Source organism: Syngnathus typhle, linkage group LG17, assembly GCF_033458585.1.
Source record: "Syngnathus typhle isolate RoL2023-S1 ecotype Sweden linkage group LG17, RoL_Styp_1.0, whole genome shotgun sequence".
NCBI lineage: Eukaryota > Metazoa > Chordata > Actinopteri > Syngnathiformes > Syngnathidae > Syngnathus > Syngnathus typhle.
In genome coordinates this window covers 1,363,568-1,378,162 of record NC_083754.1, presented here as the reverse complement: position 1 = coordinate 1,378,162, position 14,595 = coordinate 1,363,568, and the positions used below count along the sequence as shown (strand labels likewise).

The 14,595-nt window shown below is 45.2% G+C and overlaps 3 protein-coding genes across 3 annotated transcripts; 1 reads left to right on the top strand and 2 right to left on the bottom strand.

Moving 5' to 3' along the window:
• Window positions 1-37: 37 nt before the first annotated feature.
• On the bottom strand, window positions 38-7,130 carry sez6l2 (seizure related 6 homolog (mouse)-like 2). Its single transcript, XM_061303497.1, has 19 exons — window positions 7,049-7,130; window positions 6,198-6,277; window positions 6,010-6,130; window positions 5,730-5,956; window positions 4,526-4,659; window positions 4,264-4,456; window positions 4,019-4,204; window positions 3,754-3,937; window positions 3,444-3,607; window positions 3,183-3,377; window positions 2,948-3,086; window positions 2,657-2,853; window positions 2,384-2,578; window positions 2,070-2,264; window positions 1,809-2,000; window positions 1,654-1,692; window positions 1,416-1,533; window positions 1,207-1,318; window positions 38-1,134 (listed from the first exon to the last, which is right to left on the bottom strand). Exons 2-19 carry the CDS (start codon window positions 6,253-6,255, stop codon window positions 1,105-1,107), a joined length of 2,679 nt encoding a protein of 892 aa, XP_061159481.1. The 5' UTR covers window positions 6,256-6,277; window positions 7,049-7,130; the 3' UTR covers window positions 38-1,104.
• A 150-nt stretch (window positions 7,131-7,280) lies between these two features.
• Window positions 7,281-10,100, top strand: asphd1 (aspartate beta-hydroxylase domain containing 1). Its single transcript, XM_061303088.1, has 6 exons — window positions 7,281-7,353; window positions 7,948-8,417; window positions 8,488-8,691; window positions 8,754-8,961; window positions 9,367-9,480; window positions 9,556-10,100. The coding sequence occupies exons 2-6, from the start codon at window positions 7,962-7,964 to the stop codon at window positions 9,663-9,665; spliced, it is 1,092 nt and encodes a 363-aa protein (XP_061159072.1). The 5' UTR covers window positions 7,281-7,353; window positions 7,948-7,961; the 3' UTR covers window positions 9,666-10,100.
• Window positions 10,101-10,365: 265 nt separating this feature from the next.
• cabp5b (calcium binding protein 5b) lies at window positions 10,366-14,397 on the bottom strand. Its single transcript, XM_061303087.1, has 7 exons — window positions 13,179-14,397; window positions 12,188-12,403; window positions 11,494-11,521; window positions 11,268-11,411; window positions 11,097-11,206; window positions 10,869-11,016; window positions 10,366-10,782 (listed from the first exon to the last, which is right to left on the bottom strand). Exons 2-7 carry the CDS (start codon window positions 12,236-12,238, stop codon window positions 10,754-10,756), a joined length of 510 nt encoding a protein of 169 aa, XP_061159071.1. The 5' UTR covers window positions 12,239-12,403; window positions 13,179-14,397; the 3' UTR covers window positions 10,366-10,753.
• Between the last annotated feature and the right edge of the window lie 198 nt (window positions 14,398-14,595).

Sequence of the window (14,595 nt, the reverse complement as noted above, 5' to 3'; positions counted from 1 at the left end):
ATTTGCAAAAACGACATCACAACAGATTTTACACCATTCAACAGAGACTTTATTTCCAACTCAGCAATTAAATTACTGCGTTCAAAAGAATGTACTCATATATGAAGCAAAGAAATGCTACTGATAATAATTACGTCTACCACGCCACAGTCTCCAACTGCTCCCATTTGGCACAGGGAATGAGCCAAACAATCCCTTTTCAATAAATACATAATGCATTACAGCAAACAGCCAGGGTTGTCATTTTCTATCAACATAGTGCATACGACATCAAATCTGATATGTCAATAACTAGAATGAGAATGGCAAGATTGAGCAGAAGCAATAATTTACAATCAGTGCATGCTATAAGCATAATGACATTCATGTCCTCACCTTCCCATGTACGATATGTTGTGATGAGACACTGGCTGTTTTGGCAGAAACAGCAAAGCATAAAAACAAAACACTGCCTTTGGAAACACTACTTCAACAACAGATGAAAACACTTCAGGACATTATTTTACATTTTATTTTGGCACTGAATTTTCATTATCTAATTAATGAAAATATACAACCTCCCATCACTATTTAGAAGTGTAAATACGTATGAGGTTTATATGTATAGATCTTTAATTTAGCACTGTATATATATCAATCTCAGCCAAAATCAAGTCGTATATTTACATTCATTGTGTTTGTGTATATTTGACACAGAGACGGCGTGAGAAAGAGAGAAAACGGTGAATCAACACATCGTGTTTGCGACCTTTGCCGCAAAGAAATAAGCACGAAACATTCAAGTGTTTGGTCAAGAGTGTCAAATTTGCGCATTGTTTATATTGCAAGATTTTGGCCTCACTATAATTGAACTAAATCAATCAACAAGACTGCCCTTGTGAATTTGTTAACCATTGTAAGGCACAAGTCCCAATGCAACACTGACTGAGCTCAATTCCACCCACCAATCAAAGTAGGACTTCCACAATTAAGAAAATAAACACATGGTGCTAATATAATAAAAAGATGACAAATGAACCAAAAGGGGATTTCATGGTGTCATAGTAATAAACATTTTCTCCTCCAAAACAATTGAATTGCTTTTTACATCTCACCAAGATACCTTCAAATGGAAACTTCATACTCCCGTGTATCCTGTGGTCAAAAAGAGGGAGCAATTAGGAACAATCTGTCAAAATAAAGGAGAGAAATGGAACATTTCCTCACCCCAGCCTCATAAAGAGGGTTGTTGAAATCCGACTCGACTGTGATGGGACTGTAAGAGTGTGTGTGAGAAAGAGACTTCCAGAAGAGCGGCTTCCATTCTAGTCTGCAGATGCTGGGGGGGGGGGAGCGAGAACATTTAATAGAACCCTGTAAATTCCCGACACAATATCCGAGCATGGAATGTACGAGTCGACACAAGCGGTGCTCACTTTGTATAGTACATGTAAATTCCTCCAATCAGTAGGATGACCAGGATGATGGGCAGAATTATGGCAAGAGCGATGTTCTCACTCAGAATCTGATGGGAGGGCTCAAACGATTGCGACACTGTCAAGTCAGAAAAAAGCCTGAATTAGTTTCTGTTAGAATTCAAATCAAGTCATAGCTGTCGTGGAATAGTTATCGAATACAAGGCCTAAGAAAAGGGAAGAGGAGAAATATAACCACCCTCTAATTTGTGATCATCCAGAAGTTCCTCATAGGCCACTATGTGAAATAAAAAACAAAATGATCCATAGTCAAGAAAGACCGAGTGATGGAAATCATGGATTCAAAGCAGCAGAAAAGAAACAAACGAACGAAGGAACGGCGGAGAGCTTTACCTTTACAAAAGGGCGGCGGGCTGTTCCACTGAGACGGGTGTCCGGGCACACAGGTGATAATAACCTCCCCGATGAGCTCATAGCCTTCATAACAGAAGAAACGCAAGGTTTCTCCTGCCTGGTAGCTGTGCTTGTACAGTGTTTGGTAGCCATTGTCCGGGACGCCGGGATTTGGGCACGGGTCGTATTTTACTGGAAAGAACACAGAGAGGCTAGTCGTGCATCGGCGATGAAAAATGGAGCAGAACAATTGCTACTTACAGACACACTTTGGGCTGTGGTCACTCCATTTCGGGGTACCGGTGTCTCGTCCGTGACAGGAGATTTGGTTGGGGCCTTCCAGTTGGTAACCTTGGTTACAGGAGAAACGCACAACGGTTCCGACTGCAAAACCGGCTTCAGGGCGCACTGAGCGCGCTCCGTTTACCACCTCTCCCGGGTCGGGACACTGCTGGACTGGATGGGGAACGCAAACAGCGTCCGACGATGAATGACAAAGCATTTTCATGTGTCAAGGAAGTCAGTTGAAGAGAGTTTCATTTGGACAAAAGTAGTGCTTGGCCAATGACTCTGACCTTTGACACAGATGGGTGGGCTGCTGCTCCAGGAAAGGTCCCACTGACAGGTGATGATGTCAGAGCCATTGATGTCATATCCCGGTTGACACTGATAGGTCAGCACGCTTCCTCTCACCGGGGAGGAATGGGACGAGCTGATCCACCCAAACTCGATTTGCGGGAGAGCGGGGCAGGTATCGTTTGGCTCGACCTCTACACAATAAAGAAACGTGACGTCGAGTTGAAAGTCCAACCATCGACTTTCTATCAAATACTATATTAGAACCATACCGCGATAATGAATGAGGAATCCCTGACTCAAGATGAAACTGGAGTCTTCCGGATCACTTTGAAACTGAATAGTGACCTCCGACCCCCCGGATACAACTTGGAAGCGCTCTTTGGAACCCAGGTACTGGCCGATGGCATGGGACATGAGATCGCGCCCGTCAAAAACGGTCAGCACGTCAGTGTGGCGAATATTTAAGCTATTGGATGGATCAAAAGAAAACACAGAGAAGAGGAAATCACTCACTTAAACAGAGCAAGATTGTTGACACTAAATGAAGAAAGCAAACTCACATATGGATGTCCAGTTCAATGCGCTTCTCTTCATTGCCGTGGATCTGCCATAAACAATCCAGGCCCTTGGAGTAGCTCTGAGGCCAATCGGGAGATAGGATGGTACCTGAGGCCTCAGTCAGTTCCCCTCCACACAGAGCTGAGGAAACAAGGAGAACCATGTCCAGCAAATTAGCAAGATGGACAGAAAAATGAGTTAGTCTTTTTGAGAATAATTAAAAAAAAAAAGTTCTACCTTTGCACACAGGCTCACTGTCATTCCAGTGGGGGTTGCTGGGGTCCACACACTCAATAGTGGCTGACCCCTGTTCCATGACAAAACCCGGCGAGCAGCTAAAGGTAACCGTGGTGCCCAACTGGTAAGTGATGTCACTGCTGCTGAAGTTTCCATGGGGCATGTAAGGCTCCCAGCAATGCTCATCATCAAAAGCTAGGGGGAAGAAAAAGAAAAATACAACCCGATGCCAAATGCATGCTAGGGAATGTGGTTGCTCACCCTCATATCGCAGTGCCAGAAGTAGAGGGATAGAGGACGAATCGGCCGTGAGCTCCAAGTACAAAGACGTGCCCTCGCTCAGCAGTCCGTGCTCCGGCACGTCATCCATATCGGAGTCGAAGAGAGGCGGCGACAGCGAACTGTTTCCGCTGCGCACAATTAACCTAAGAGGACGAAATGCAGAGTGACATTTGATCTTCTGGACACTTTCACAGTATGATGTCAACAGATTCACATAAAAAAAAAAAAAAAGACCACAGATTACAGTTTTACTCCAGCTACAGATGTTGCGCAATCATTTCCGTCTCACTTATCGTCATCTTCATCCAACGCGATCCTCTCAAAATGCAGGTGGAGCCTGTGGCCCTCTTTGGCCTCGAGCAACCAGTGGCAGCTCAAGTTGTTTCCGTTACTGTGGTTGGCGACGGACGGAGGAGGTGGCGACAGAATCCGACCCACTGTTGCATTACGGATCCAGCCCCCGCAAGACACAGCTGAGGAAACATCACATGGCAGACATCGCTCTCAGAAAAGCAGAACATTCACAAGAGCGAGCTCTTAAAGAGGTCACCGACCCACACACTGAGGTTCCGGCGTGCTCCAGCGTGGTCGTGTGGTGTTGACGCAAGTGGCCACCTCGTGACCGCGGACTTGGAAACCCGGATCGCAATGGAAGTGCGCCTGACCCCCGGGATGGATGTCGGTCACGGTCACCCCGCCGCTTTCGGGGGAATGCGGGAAGGTGCAGGACAGCACGAAAGCTGCAAGACAAGGCCCTCGCTGGGTGCTATTGCAGAGAAATGGCACAGGTGGAACTTACCTTGATAGTGCAGGATGAATTTGCCGTGGTTGTTGGACTGGCGACTGCGGTAGTGGATGTGCACCTGATTGGTCGTGCTGCGAATCACCTGCCCCTCCCTCATTAGCGTCTCATTAGCTAATAGCTTTGGTGCCGAATCCCCGTGGCCCATAATGGTCAGGGATTCCTCCTTGGACAGATTCACCTTCCTCACCTGTATGGTTTTTTTTGTCAAAATAATTGATGTGTGTTGGATCCTAAACAACAAAAAAAAACTGTTTACCTGAATCTCCACACCATAGCCTGCATACACTGTAATGCTGTAGGTGCATTCCAGCGGGGAAGCAGATGATGATGATGCAGAATCTGGTGACTCCACAATATCCTCCATCGCGGACAAGGATGCGTTGCACTGAACTGCAAAATGACAGCGGGGAAAACATTTCATCATATTTATGAATCTGTAGATAGATGCCATAACAATACATTCATGTTTTCAGCCCACCCAGATCGGCGCAAAGCACTTGTGTACAAGTACGACTGTTGCCATGGTGATGTGTTGTTAATCTGCAGCACTTTGTTCAATAAAAGCAAAAGACAGATTGTCAAACTGCCAGACGCTTACGCAACTCTACAGTCTCACAAATATGCATGGAAAGTGACGATTCGGCCTCACCGACGTCCTTCAGAAGCCTCGGTGATCAATATTTGGACATATTCAATTTCTGGATGCACTTAGAGATTGAATTTGCGGAATCTTCACGTTAAGTGGCTACTCTGGCATTTCCTCCATACTAGCGTTAGCGGACAGGCATCTGGGTCAGAGATGCTCATTTAGGGCACTTGGCATCATTTTCATCACCAGTGTGACCTTATTCCTTCTCGCAGGACCTGACTTAAATATACTTATGCTTTTTAATGCTGGAGGAATATTCAAAAAGTACAAAGAATCATAGTGAATTATTTATCAAAATAGTGTTGTAGCTTTACTCCTTTTGGGATGAAAGATATCTCAAGGCTACTCAAAAACATTATTTGTTATTGTTATATAACACATTACTAAAAAAAACCGAAATGACTTATATAAAATTTGAAATATTCAAAATAACTAGCTAGATTTACACGCATGTTGACATGTCCATTCAACCGGCGTCACGTTACCTTGTTGCTATTCAGCGTGAGGTTGCGCTCAAAATCCGACACCAGGAATTGATATTCAAATGAATTCCATTATTGGTGTCATATATTTTGTTCAGTAATCTATACCTGGTAGATTCAAAAGAGAACAACGTCTTAAGGCATTCTAGTGTCGTCTTGCAAGCTCCGCAAAAAAACTGCAGTAAGCTCTTTGGTCTCTTGACATATTTTGAGAAGTAAGCTGCTTTACCCTCAGCCCAAAGGAGACATTCCACATTTTGACTGCATACTGCTGATCATATTAAAAAACAGGACCCCCCCCCCCCTCCACTGTGGCAACCTGCAGTTACCTGGCATGTGCATTGTGGTTATAGTGGTGGTGGTGATTAGAGTGGTGGTCGTCTCCTCTTCTATGGGAACGAAGGACACGCGGCTCCTCAAGCCGGCGTGGCCGCCCGCAGACGAGGAGCCCAACGCCGTGGTGAGCAGTCCCGGCGAAATCACCGTGGCGGTCGACTCGCTCTGCTTGACCTCAGGCGCTGCCCGTGTCGGATTGGACGTTGCGCCTGCCGACGTTTCATGAAAGATTTTTCATCCTCAACCATTGTTATTATGATCCTACCTGTGTTGGCGGAAGAGTGACCCAGGTATTCCTTACTCTGAAGGGAAGCGTGACTCAGGTCACCCACGGGGTAAGAGTCTGAGGGTGATGTTGGTGGTGTATCACTTTGGGGAATCATCAAGCTCATGGCTGCGACCACAACAAAATCTCTTTTGTTAAACAACGAGTCAAATGCAGAAGCGCATGCATCTGTTACCTGAAAGTTGATGGATCATGGTGACAGACAGTATCACAGCAAAGGATGTCAACGCCATGGCTCAAGAAGAATCCAACGATCTAAAAAGGACAAACTGGTTCTCATATGAAGTGGGTATGAACACGGATGTCGGATTTTTATTTCGTTTTTAAAATCGATTTGATCTCATTTTAATCTAATTCTCAAGCCCTTGTGGTACATGACGTAGAGGAACTCTTACACCCCATTTGTTTGTTTATGTAGTGTGTGTGTGTGTATAATGTAACACATATTAATAGTGACGGTTATAGCAAAAGGAAGTAGCATTGCAGGTTTTTTATTTCTATCTAACAGCCAATGTGCAGATTGGGATTAGGGAGGCATTGCTATGCATGGAAAGATGCATTCATTAGGGAAATAATGAATTCCTTTACAAATCAGCCAAATCAGAATCATGGGCCAAACGAACGGGTGCAAAATGCATCAAAAGGAAAATACCCATGCTTGCACTTGCGTTCCCTCCCCCCAACCTGCAAACGCATGTTCCGAAAAAAAAAAAAGCGCCTCTTTCTGCCGCTACACCGCAAAAGGTTTTTACTGCCATCATTTTGTGATTCCAATGAAACAAATAAAGGTACATCGAGGCGTTCCCTTCCATCCTCGCAGATGCCAGCCGTGGATGTCACAAAATGATGGGTGCGCTGCTCTGCTCTGCTCTGCAAGGCAGCAGCATCAGCAGCAGCAGCAGCAGCAGCATCCTTCGCACCTCCTCGGCCCCTCTTTTTGTCGAGGACCATTTTGGGACATCAGTCGTCCTGACGATGAGAGGAGTGAGTGGGGGGGGAGAAAAAAAAACATGCACCGTTACATACCTTTACCTCAGCTCCGACGATGGCTTTAATATGTGCTATCCTGTTGCTGTAGGCCCCCGTCAACAAGGTTCCGAGGTGCCCCCTACGGCTGCACACTAAAGGCTTGACGCATTCGACTCGGCATCTGTGGAGAGGCGCCAAGCGCCCTCTAGCGGCCGTTTACTGGAACTGCGGGGAGCCGAACGCGCAATAAAAAATACAAATAAAAAAAAAAACAACAGCTCGAGAGGAACCATCTAGCTTGCTCGGTGTTGCAGAGGCGTGTGCGTACGTGCTTGTGACACATCTCGCCACGGTCTATCAAGGTAATAAGATGTGAATTTTGTGTCATTTGTCAAATGCGCACCTTGTGATGTGGGTGGACGTTTGCGCCGTTAAACATTGCGGACCTTAAGTAGGAACGGACGGAGCTGGTGGGTGATGGAGAGAGAGATCACAATCGCCACAATTTTTATACGTGTGATGTATGCATGTTCCAAATGACCCCCCCAAATGCTTGGGCCCCCCCATAAAGCCATTACGTTAATAGTTAAGGGCTTGCCAATTGACTCAAACAAATTCAAGACCTCGCCACGTGAGTAAGATCATAAACCTGCACAAGCAACTAGAACAAAAGGTCAGTGTTGGTCATCAAAGAGTGACCCGACTTGGATCAAGTCATGCCAGGCAAGAGCCAGAAGGGGATTAAATAAAGAAAATAAGTGAATAAAACCAATGGGCCGGGCCAATGGCGCCTTCGGGCTCTGCTTGTCGGTCAACAGCAGATTATCGATTTACACTGACCCAACATTTATACCTCCATTTTGTAAATAAATGATTTTTCCTTTACGTGGTCGGTTCAGTCCGTCTCTCCTCGTATCAATATATCCCCTTAATCTCTTAATCTGTTTCTATTTCAGTATTCTGGCGCCCCATGGTAAAGATGCACTGGTCCTTGGACATGCTGCCCTCGCCTCCTTACGTTGAGCTGGGCGTCCACTCACTATGCGGCCTTTTGTGGACGCTGGCCTTCTTGTTCCTGTGGCACTGTTATCGGATGGGCTCGGACCTCCCGATGGCGGGTCACGCGCACGGGGGGAAAATCAGCTCGAGAAGATCCGCCATGTCTCTCGGGGGAAGCTGCGCAGGAGCAAAGTATAAATCGCAGTCCAAGCTGTTCAGGGGGGATCAAAAGAACCGCTTTATAAGCATGGAAACAGAAGAGGACGAGGAGCTGGGGCGAGGCTACCTCGCCCCGGTCCTGAGCCACTCCTTGTTCCCGGCGCAGGCTTCTGCACAGGCCAGGAAGCTTTACTCAGCCCTGCAGGAATACGCCAAACGCTACAGCTGGGTGGGAATGGGCCGCATTCACAAAGGCCTTCGGAAGCAGGTTGGGCCTCGAGCGATATCATTTCTTTTTCCATCCTATTTGATTTGAACCTCCAATGTCCTCTCTTTAGATGAAATTAAACGAGCACTCGGCCATCCAGAAGCCGCACCTCTTCTTCCTGCCTGACGTCCCAAGCGTTCCCTTTTTCCCACGGGATGCTCATCGCCACGATATCGAAGTCTTGGAAGCCAACTACACGGTCATCCTGGCTGAGTTCCAGGCGGTTTACCAGAGAGGCATTGACTCCAAACTGGGCTGGAGCGTGGGAGCAAAGGTACAAAACGAGAGCGAAGCGTCAGGAGAAGAGCAATCATAGAACGTGTCGTCCCCTTTCAGGGCCAGGCCGTGTTCCCGCTGTACAGCGCAGGCGTGTACGTGACGGACAATTGTCGCGCCTGTCCTTGCACCTACCGGACACTTCTGTCCCTGCGCACGTTCATAAGCAGCAACTCCTTGGGATCGGCCGGATTTTGGTTGCTGGGGCCCGGTGCCGCTCTGGGGAGCTCATATGGACCCACTAATACGCGGCTGCGCTGTCATCTAGGTCGGTAAATAAATGAGGCCCGAGGGAATGGAAAGTTGACTTAATAGTGTCTGGAAGACTTTTAGGAACAATGCTCGGTTTTTGTTATTATTTGTATTGTTTTATTATTTTCTAAATTAAAAAAAAAAAAAAGTATAATATATAATATGATTTCATTATTTTGATTTTATTATAATTTTATTATTGTTATTTATTTGATGACATGCTGCATGTCACTGTTGAAATATTAAAAAAAAAAAACACATCCTAATGGAATAACCCAACCGCTGCTAAATGGTTGTTTAGTAGGTACATTTCGACTTAGCCCATTTAGCGGTGCTACCCAGCTGTTTTCTAATCCTCTTGCCTTCAAAAGAGACCGACAGGGTGACTTTCAAATCATTTCGGAGCCCGTAACTCTTGCAGGTCTGCAAACGCCCCCTCTGTGTGAGCTGGTGGTGGGAGGGGAGCCTCAATGCTGGTCTGAGGGACACTGCCTGCTGATTGATGACTCCTTCCTTCACACAGCGGCTCACAAAGGTTGCTGATGCAAACAAATGGTCAACCTTCAAATAAAATCCCAAAGCAGTAAGGTTCTCTCATCTTGTTTTCAAGGGCCCCCAGATGCCGGACCCCGAGTCATTCTCAGCGTGGACGTGTGGCATCCCAACGTGGCTGCGGCCGAGAGACAAGCCTTGGACTTCATGTTCAGTCCTGATGTCTGAGCAGTGCCTTGCTGCATGGAAATATGCATCCAAGTTCTTTCACTCACGTGATGTAATATTCTCACCAACTTGACTGCATGCATATTGTGGAAAATCAAATGAAATAGAAATGCCACTTTTTCATTTGTTTACAATTGATGGATAGGTCAACTCATTTGCATGGCTTTTCCACGAATAAGTTTAGCAGGAAACTGAAACTCTATTTAAATTGCTTTTTGGAAGGCTGCCTTACCGGTCCCAATTTTCCTTGTGACTCATTTTTAGTCAAATGGATGTACTCAATCAATTTGAATCATCAAGTGATTTGAAGTGGAGAACAAAATGGATGGTTCTTGGATTTTGTTTTGATTTACATCGCTGACAAACATAATAAGGACATAAAAGAGATATCTCCATATTTTGAAATGATTAAACCTTCTCTTTGTTTACATTTGACAGGCAGTGAGGTCATTTTGTCTTATCGGCCATCTGTTCATGTCGGGGGTCCCAGTCTGAGGATTACGCACGCAAGGAAGGCAGCCAGATCTAATCTGGGCCTGAGTGACAGATTATTCCTCACATATGTACTTTATATATTGTGTGACATGATCGCAAATGCTTCATTTTCACCTTTCAATGGAAAAGTATTCATTTAATTGCTTCTGTACGATCTCGACAGGATCAAAAGGGAGTTTTTTTTTTGCATCAAAAGCATCATGCATTCATTTGACTTTTTATTCATTTATTTTTTTTCTCAGTGTAAGACCCCAAAATTGATCAAATATTTGATGACTTTTTCTCATTAGAAACTTGATGTTATCCCCCCCCTTAAAAGTCTGTATACAAATATATTTGGATATATTTACAATTTTTCTTTTAAATTGATGTATACAAATGATTCAGCACATGAGGGGAAAGGAAAGGAAAGGAAAGGAAAGGAAAGGAAAGGAAAGGAAAGGAAAGGAAAGGAAAGGAAAGGAAAGGAAAGGAAAGGAAAGGAAAGGAAAGGAAAGGAAAGGAAAGGAAAGGAAAGGAAAGGAAAGGAAAGGAAAGGAAAGGAAAGGAAAGGAAAGGGGGGGGGGAAATGAATCCGCAGTTGTTTGTCGTCTTCACTTCTGTGACATCATTTGCACAAATTCTAGAATGACAGAATTTGGATGATTATTTTTTTCCTTTTGAACTCATGCTCTGTATGTGTTTTTGCATAATGCTATTATTCCTCACCCTCAAAGTCAACAGTCCCATCGCCATTGTTGTCCACTTCGTTCACCACGGCGTCAATTTCCTTTTTGCTGGCTTGCTCACCCAGCAACTTGAGCATGGCGTTCCTCAGCTCGTCGGACGTGATGGAACCATCGCCGTCCATATCAAACTGGAAGAGGCGGGTGCGAGGGGGGGGGGGGAAGGTCTTTAGACATTCAAACGGAGCGACAACACAAAATGGGAGCTCACCTCTCTGAAAGCGTCTTTAAGTTCTTTGAGGCCAATCATGCCTGCCGTTTCAGCCAGGAGTTTGGGGGTCATTATTTCTACAAAGTCCTCCAAGTCCACATGCCCCCCCACTGCCATGAGACAAAAATATGAAACATCTTGATTTCCAGAGCGTGCTTAGTGTTAACTTACAATTCATGTTGATGTTTTGGCTTAATTCGATCAACTCCATTTCCGTTGGCATGTAACCCATCGTCCTCATCAGGTTGCCCAAATCTTTGCAGTTGATGAAGCCATCTTTATCTTTGTCAAACTCCACAAAAGCCGCACGTAACTCTAGAGAGCATGAGAGAAAGGTTAAAAGTTGCAGACTCATCTAAAATGTGCGGGGGGAGGGGGGGGGGCAGCGTCAAATTACCTTCTACTTCATCAGGAGTCAGAGATCTCTGTGAAAAAGTAAGGATGGACACAAATAGCAATAGTTTACTTTTATATCTTGGATTTATGATGCATAATGATTACTTGTAAAAAAAAAATCTTCCACTGAGTCAATTCCTCATTCATTACCGTATTTTCCGCCCTATAAGGCGCACCTAAAAACCTAAAATTTTCTCAAAAACCAACAGTGCGCCTTATAGCCCGGTGCGCCTTATATATGGACCAAATTCCTAAATTTAAACTGGCCCAAAGCATTGTGTCATGAAATCAATCATAAGTGGCCCGCTGAAGACTATGAATCATGACTCAAAAAGACTATGGATCATTATTTTGTGATTATAAAGTCATTTGTTGCATTTGAAGTTGAAATAAAAAAGATAAAATGGAGAATGATTTGATTTGGATTAAAAATCTGACATGATGCATTAATGGTGCGCCTTATAGGCCGGTGCGCCTTATATAAGGATAAAGTTTTAAAATGGGCCATTCATTGAAGGTGCGCCTTATAGTCCGGTGCGCCTTATAGGCCGGAAAATACGGTAATTATATCAAATAATATCAGCCCAAACTATTACACTGAGATCAAAATGTTTTTTACAACAGCAGCTACTGAATTTGCATGAAAAAAACCATTTAGTGGTAAAGTCAGAAAAAATCCGATCCGCATGACTTACTTGTCTCTGTTTGCCACCTCTGAGGAAGATGCAGGCTTGTTTCAGACTCATGCTTGCTTTTTGTGAAGAAAACTCAAGGAATTGAGGAAGGAAGCGCGATGGCACCTATTATGGATGGCAAGTGCGGGCGTTTGCACAGGGGTGGAAAATGTCATCACTGGTGAATGTCAAAGAGGAGGGATGAAGGCTCTCATGGATTAAGTCTGCAGATTTAGTCTGCAATATAAACACGAGATTAATGATGTGCAATATTATATACAGTGTACATTCACATGTGTTTTTTTACATTGATTATAACATAAAAAATATGTTCCAAAACAATTCTATTTATTCAAAAAAATATGTTCCAAATATTATTAAAATGGCAGATAAGAAGACTCCAACCCAAGTCAGCCATTTAGATTAGGATTTACAGACTGATAAATCCTCAAATCACTTTTAGATCTTTTTACATAACGCCAATGATCCTCGGTCACATATGTACGATATGCGCATAATATAGGAAACCACTGTCACATAGCAGAACAATAGAGATGGTTGTTGATTGCGGACTAATCCAATACCTCGGACTGTCTCGTTACTTTTATTGTTGATCTTAACAAGTCGAATTTGGCTTTCCTATTTTCCAATGAGAAATGACAATGGATATGACTCATACGGTCATTTTAAAAAGCGAAAATCAGAAAGAAAATGCAGTTATTCCAAGTGACCGCCAGAGGAAGCCAAAAGTGGCGCTTCAATGCTTCATGAGAAAGCAATCAGTTGAGACGCAATGGAGAAAAGAACGGAAGGCCTCAACCGGTTGTGCTCTGGAGTCGAAAGAAAAGCATTCACTTCCAACTCCAGATTGTTATTTGATCTCTTCTTTCCATCACGCACACCACTATGTGCACACTCCCACTATGTATACAACGTCTGCGTTTTGTGTACACGGTGGGTTGAAGGAATTTCCATCAGGGAGGGATGACACTCCGGCGTCACTATTGGCTACCTCCAGAATGATTTGCCTCCGTCTGTGTATGATTGGCCGGGGACCTGAGGGAGCCGGCCCAAATCACTGACGCTGTTGCTGGGATGTGGACACAGCACACGGATGCCAACCCAAGTGCCAAGGGGCCGGCCGGCGGGCAACTGGGAAGCATGGCATCGGGCCCAGCAGCCTTCCCTATGAGCACTGTGTTGTCCCATACTCGGAATAATGGCAACTTTCGGTGTCATTGTCAAACAAGGAAACCCGTGCATGAGTTTGTCGGGTGGAGAAAGGTTCTGCAAATGTCCGGTGACCAACATGAGTGGCTCTGCTTTCTCAAGTGAACCAGTTTGAAAAGGGTTGGCGCCCTCTAGTGTACATACTGTGTCTGCACACAGAGGATTTGAGTGGGCTCGTGCAAAAAAATGAAAATTGATACATCACAAGAGATTTTTTCAAAATCTGCAAAAAGGGAGGGGCATGTTTACCACACCATTTTCAAAAATGTCTGGACAGTACAGGATTTGAATGGGTACTGCACTTCCACTTTACCATGGGTAACTTGGCTGACCTGGTCTCTGGGTTTGGTCTTGTGACATTTGCAGGCTGACCCCTCTGGGACCGATGTGTCTTTCTCAGTCGATAGCCAGTGGCAGCGCAGGACAAAATGGCCGTCCCCTGAGATGGAGAAAAACAGGTCCATTTGTCATCTTAATTCATCTTCTACAAATACCATATGAATCAAAATGCTGTGTTTAGAAGAGTGGAGGTGCATGGAACACAATTTGGTTCAAACATTTTTGGACTTGATTTCCAACTACTTGGAGTACTTTTGCAAACTCTGGTTAATAACGGGAATAGTTGGGCCTGTTTTGGTGGAGTGGGGAGCATTGAGCTTCTGCTCGTGTCAACAGTCTTTAATGACACAAACAATTGTGATGATTGGCAGGCATGAAAATAGAGAATGGAATTTTCCTTGGGATGGGCCAGCATGCTCGTGAGTCTTCTGGCCTGCCAGCCATGCGATGGAATGAGGCGCAAGAAGTGTCGAACTCTGCGCCATCGGTGTTCCGCAGTCACAGGGGATCCCGACAATCGCTCCAGTTCCAATCGAAGGGGGGCGAGCGAGGGTCTCGCGTGCGAGGTAGGAGGAGGAGGGGGTCGTCTCAGAATCCGGCGGCGACGGAAGAAGAGGAGGAGGGAGCCAAGAAGGACGGATGGATGGATGGAGGGGACGGGAGGGGGTGCCAAGTGTGGGAAGGGCCAGTCTGCGCTTCACGTCAAGGTTGCTGACGCTGATGACGCGGAAGAATCCGGATGATTTAAAGTTCGGGGGAAAGTAGGGGACGAGTCGGGATTGTCTGCGACTCCCCCCCTGCCGCACAAAGCGAGGCGGACAAATCCCTGCCCTGCGCCATGCAGCTCTTTGTCACAATCA

Coding starts and splice junctions, on each gene's coding strand:
- sez6l2 (XM_061303497.1), bottom strand. CDS start 6,255: ATGGCGTTGACATCCTTTGCTGTGATACTGTCTGTCACCATGATCCAT. Junction 2,854..2,947: donor ATTGAACTGGACATCCATAT/GTGAGTTTGCTT, acceptor TCCATCCAATAG/CTTAAATATTCGCCACACTG. Junction 1,319..1,415: donor ATTTACATGTACTATACAAA/GTGAGCACCGCT, acceptor CCCCCCCCCCAG/CATCTGCAGACTAGAATGGA.
- asphd1 (XM_061303088.1), top strand. CDS start 7,962: ATGGTAAAGATGCACTGGTCCTTGGACATGCTGCCCTCGCCTCCTTAC. Junction 8,692..8,753: donor GCTGGAGCGTGGGAGCAAAG/GTACAAAACGAG, acceptor GTCCCCTTTCAG/GGCCAGGCCGTGTTCCCGCT. Junction 9,481..9,555: donor TCACACAGCGGCTCACAAAG/GTTGCTGATGCA, acceptor CTTGTTTTCAAG/GGCCCCCAGATGCCGGACCC.
- cabp5b (XM_061303087.1), bottom strand. CDS start 12,238: ATGAGTCTGAAACAAGCCTGCATCTTCCTCAGAGGTGGCAAACAGAGA. Junction 11,522..12,187: donor GAGGTGGCAAACAGAGACAA/GTAAGTCATGCG, acceptor ACTTTTTCACAG/AGATCTCTGACTCCTGATGA. Junction 11,207..11,267: donor CCAAAACATCAACATGAATT/GTAAGTTAACAC, acceptor GTCTCATGGCAG/TGGGGGGGCATGTGGACTTG.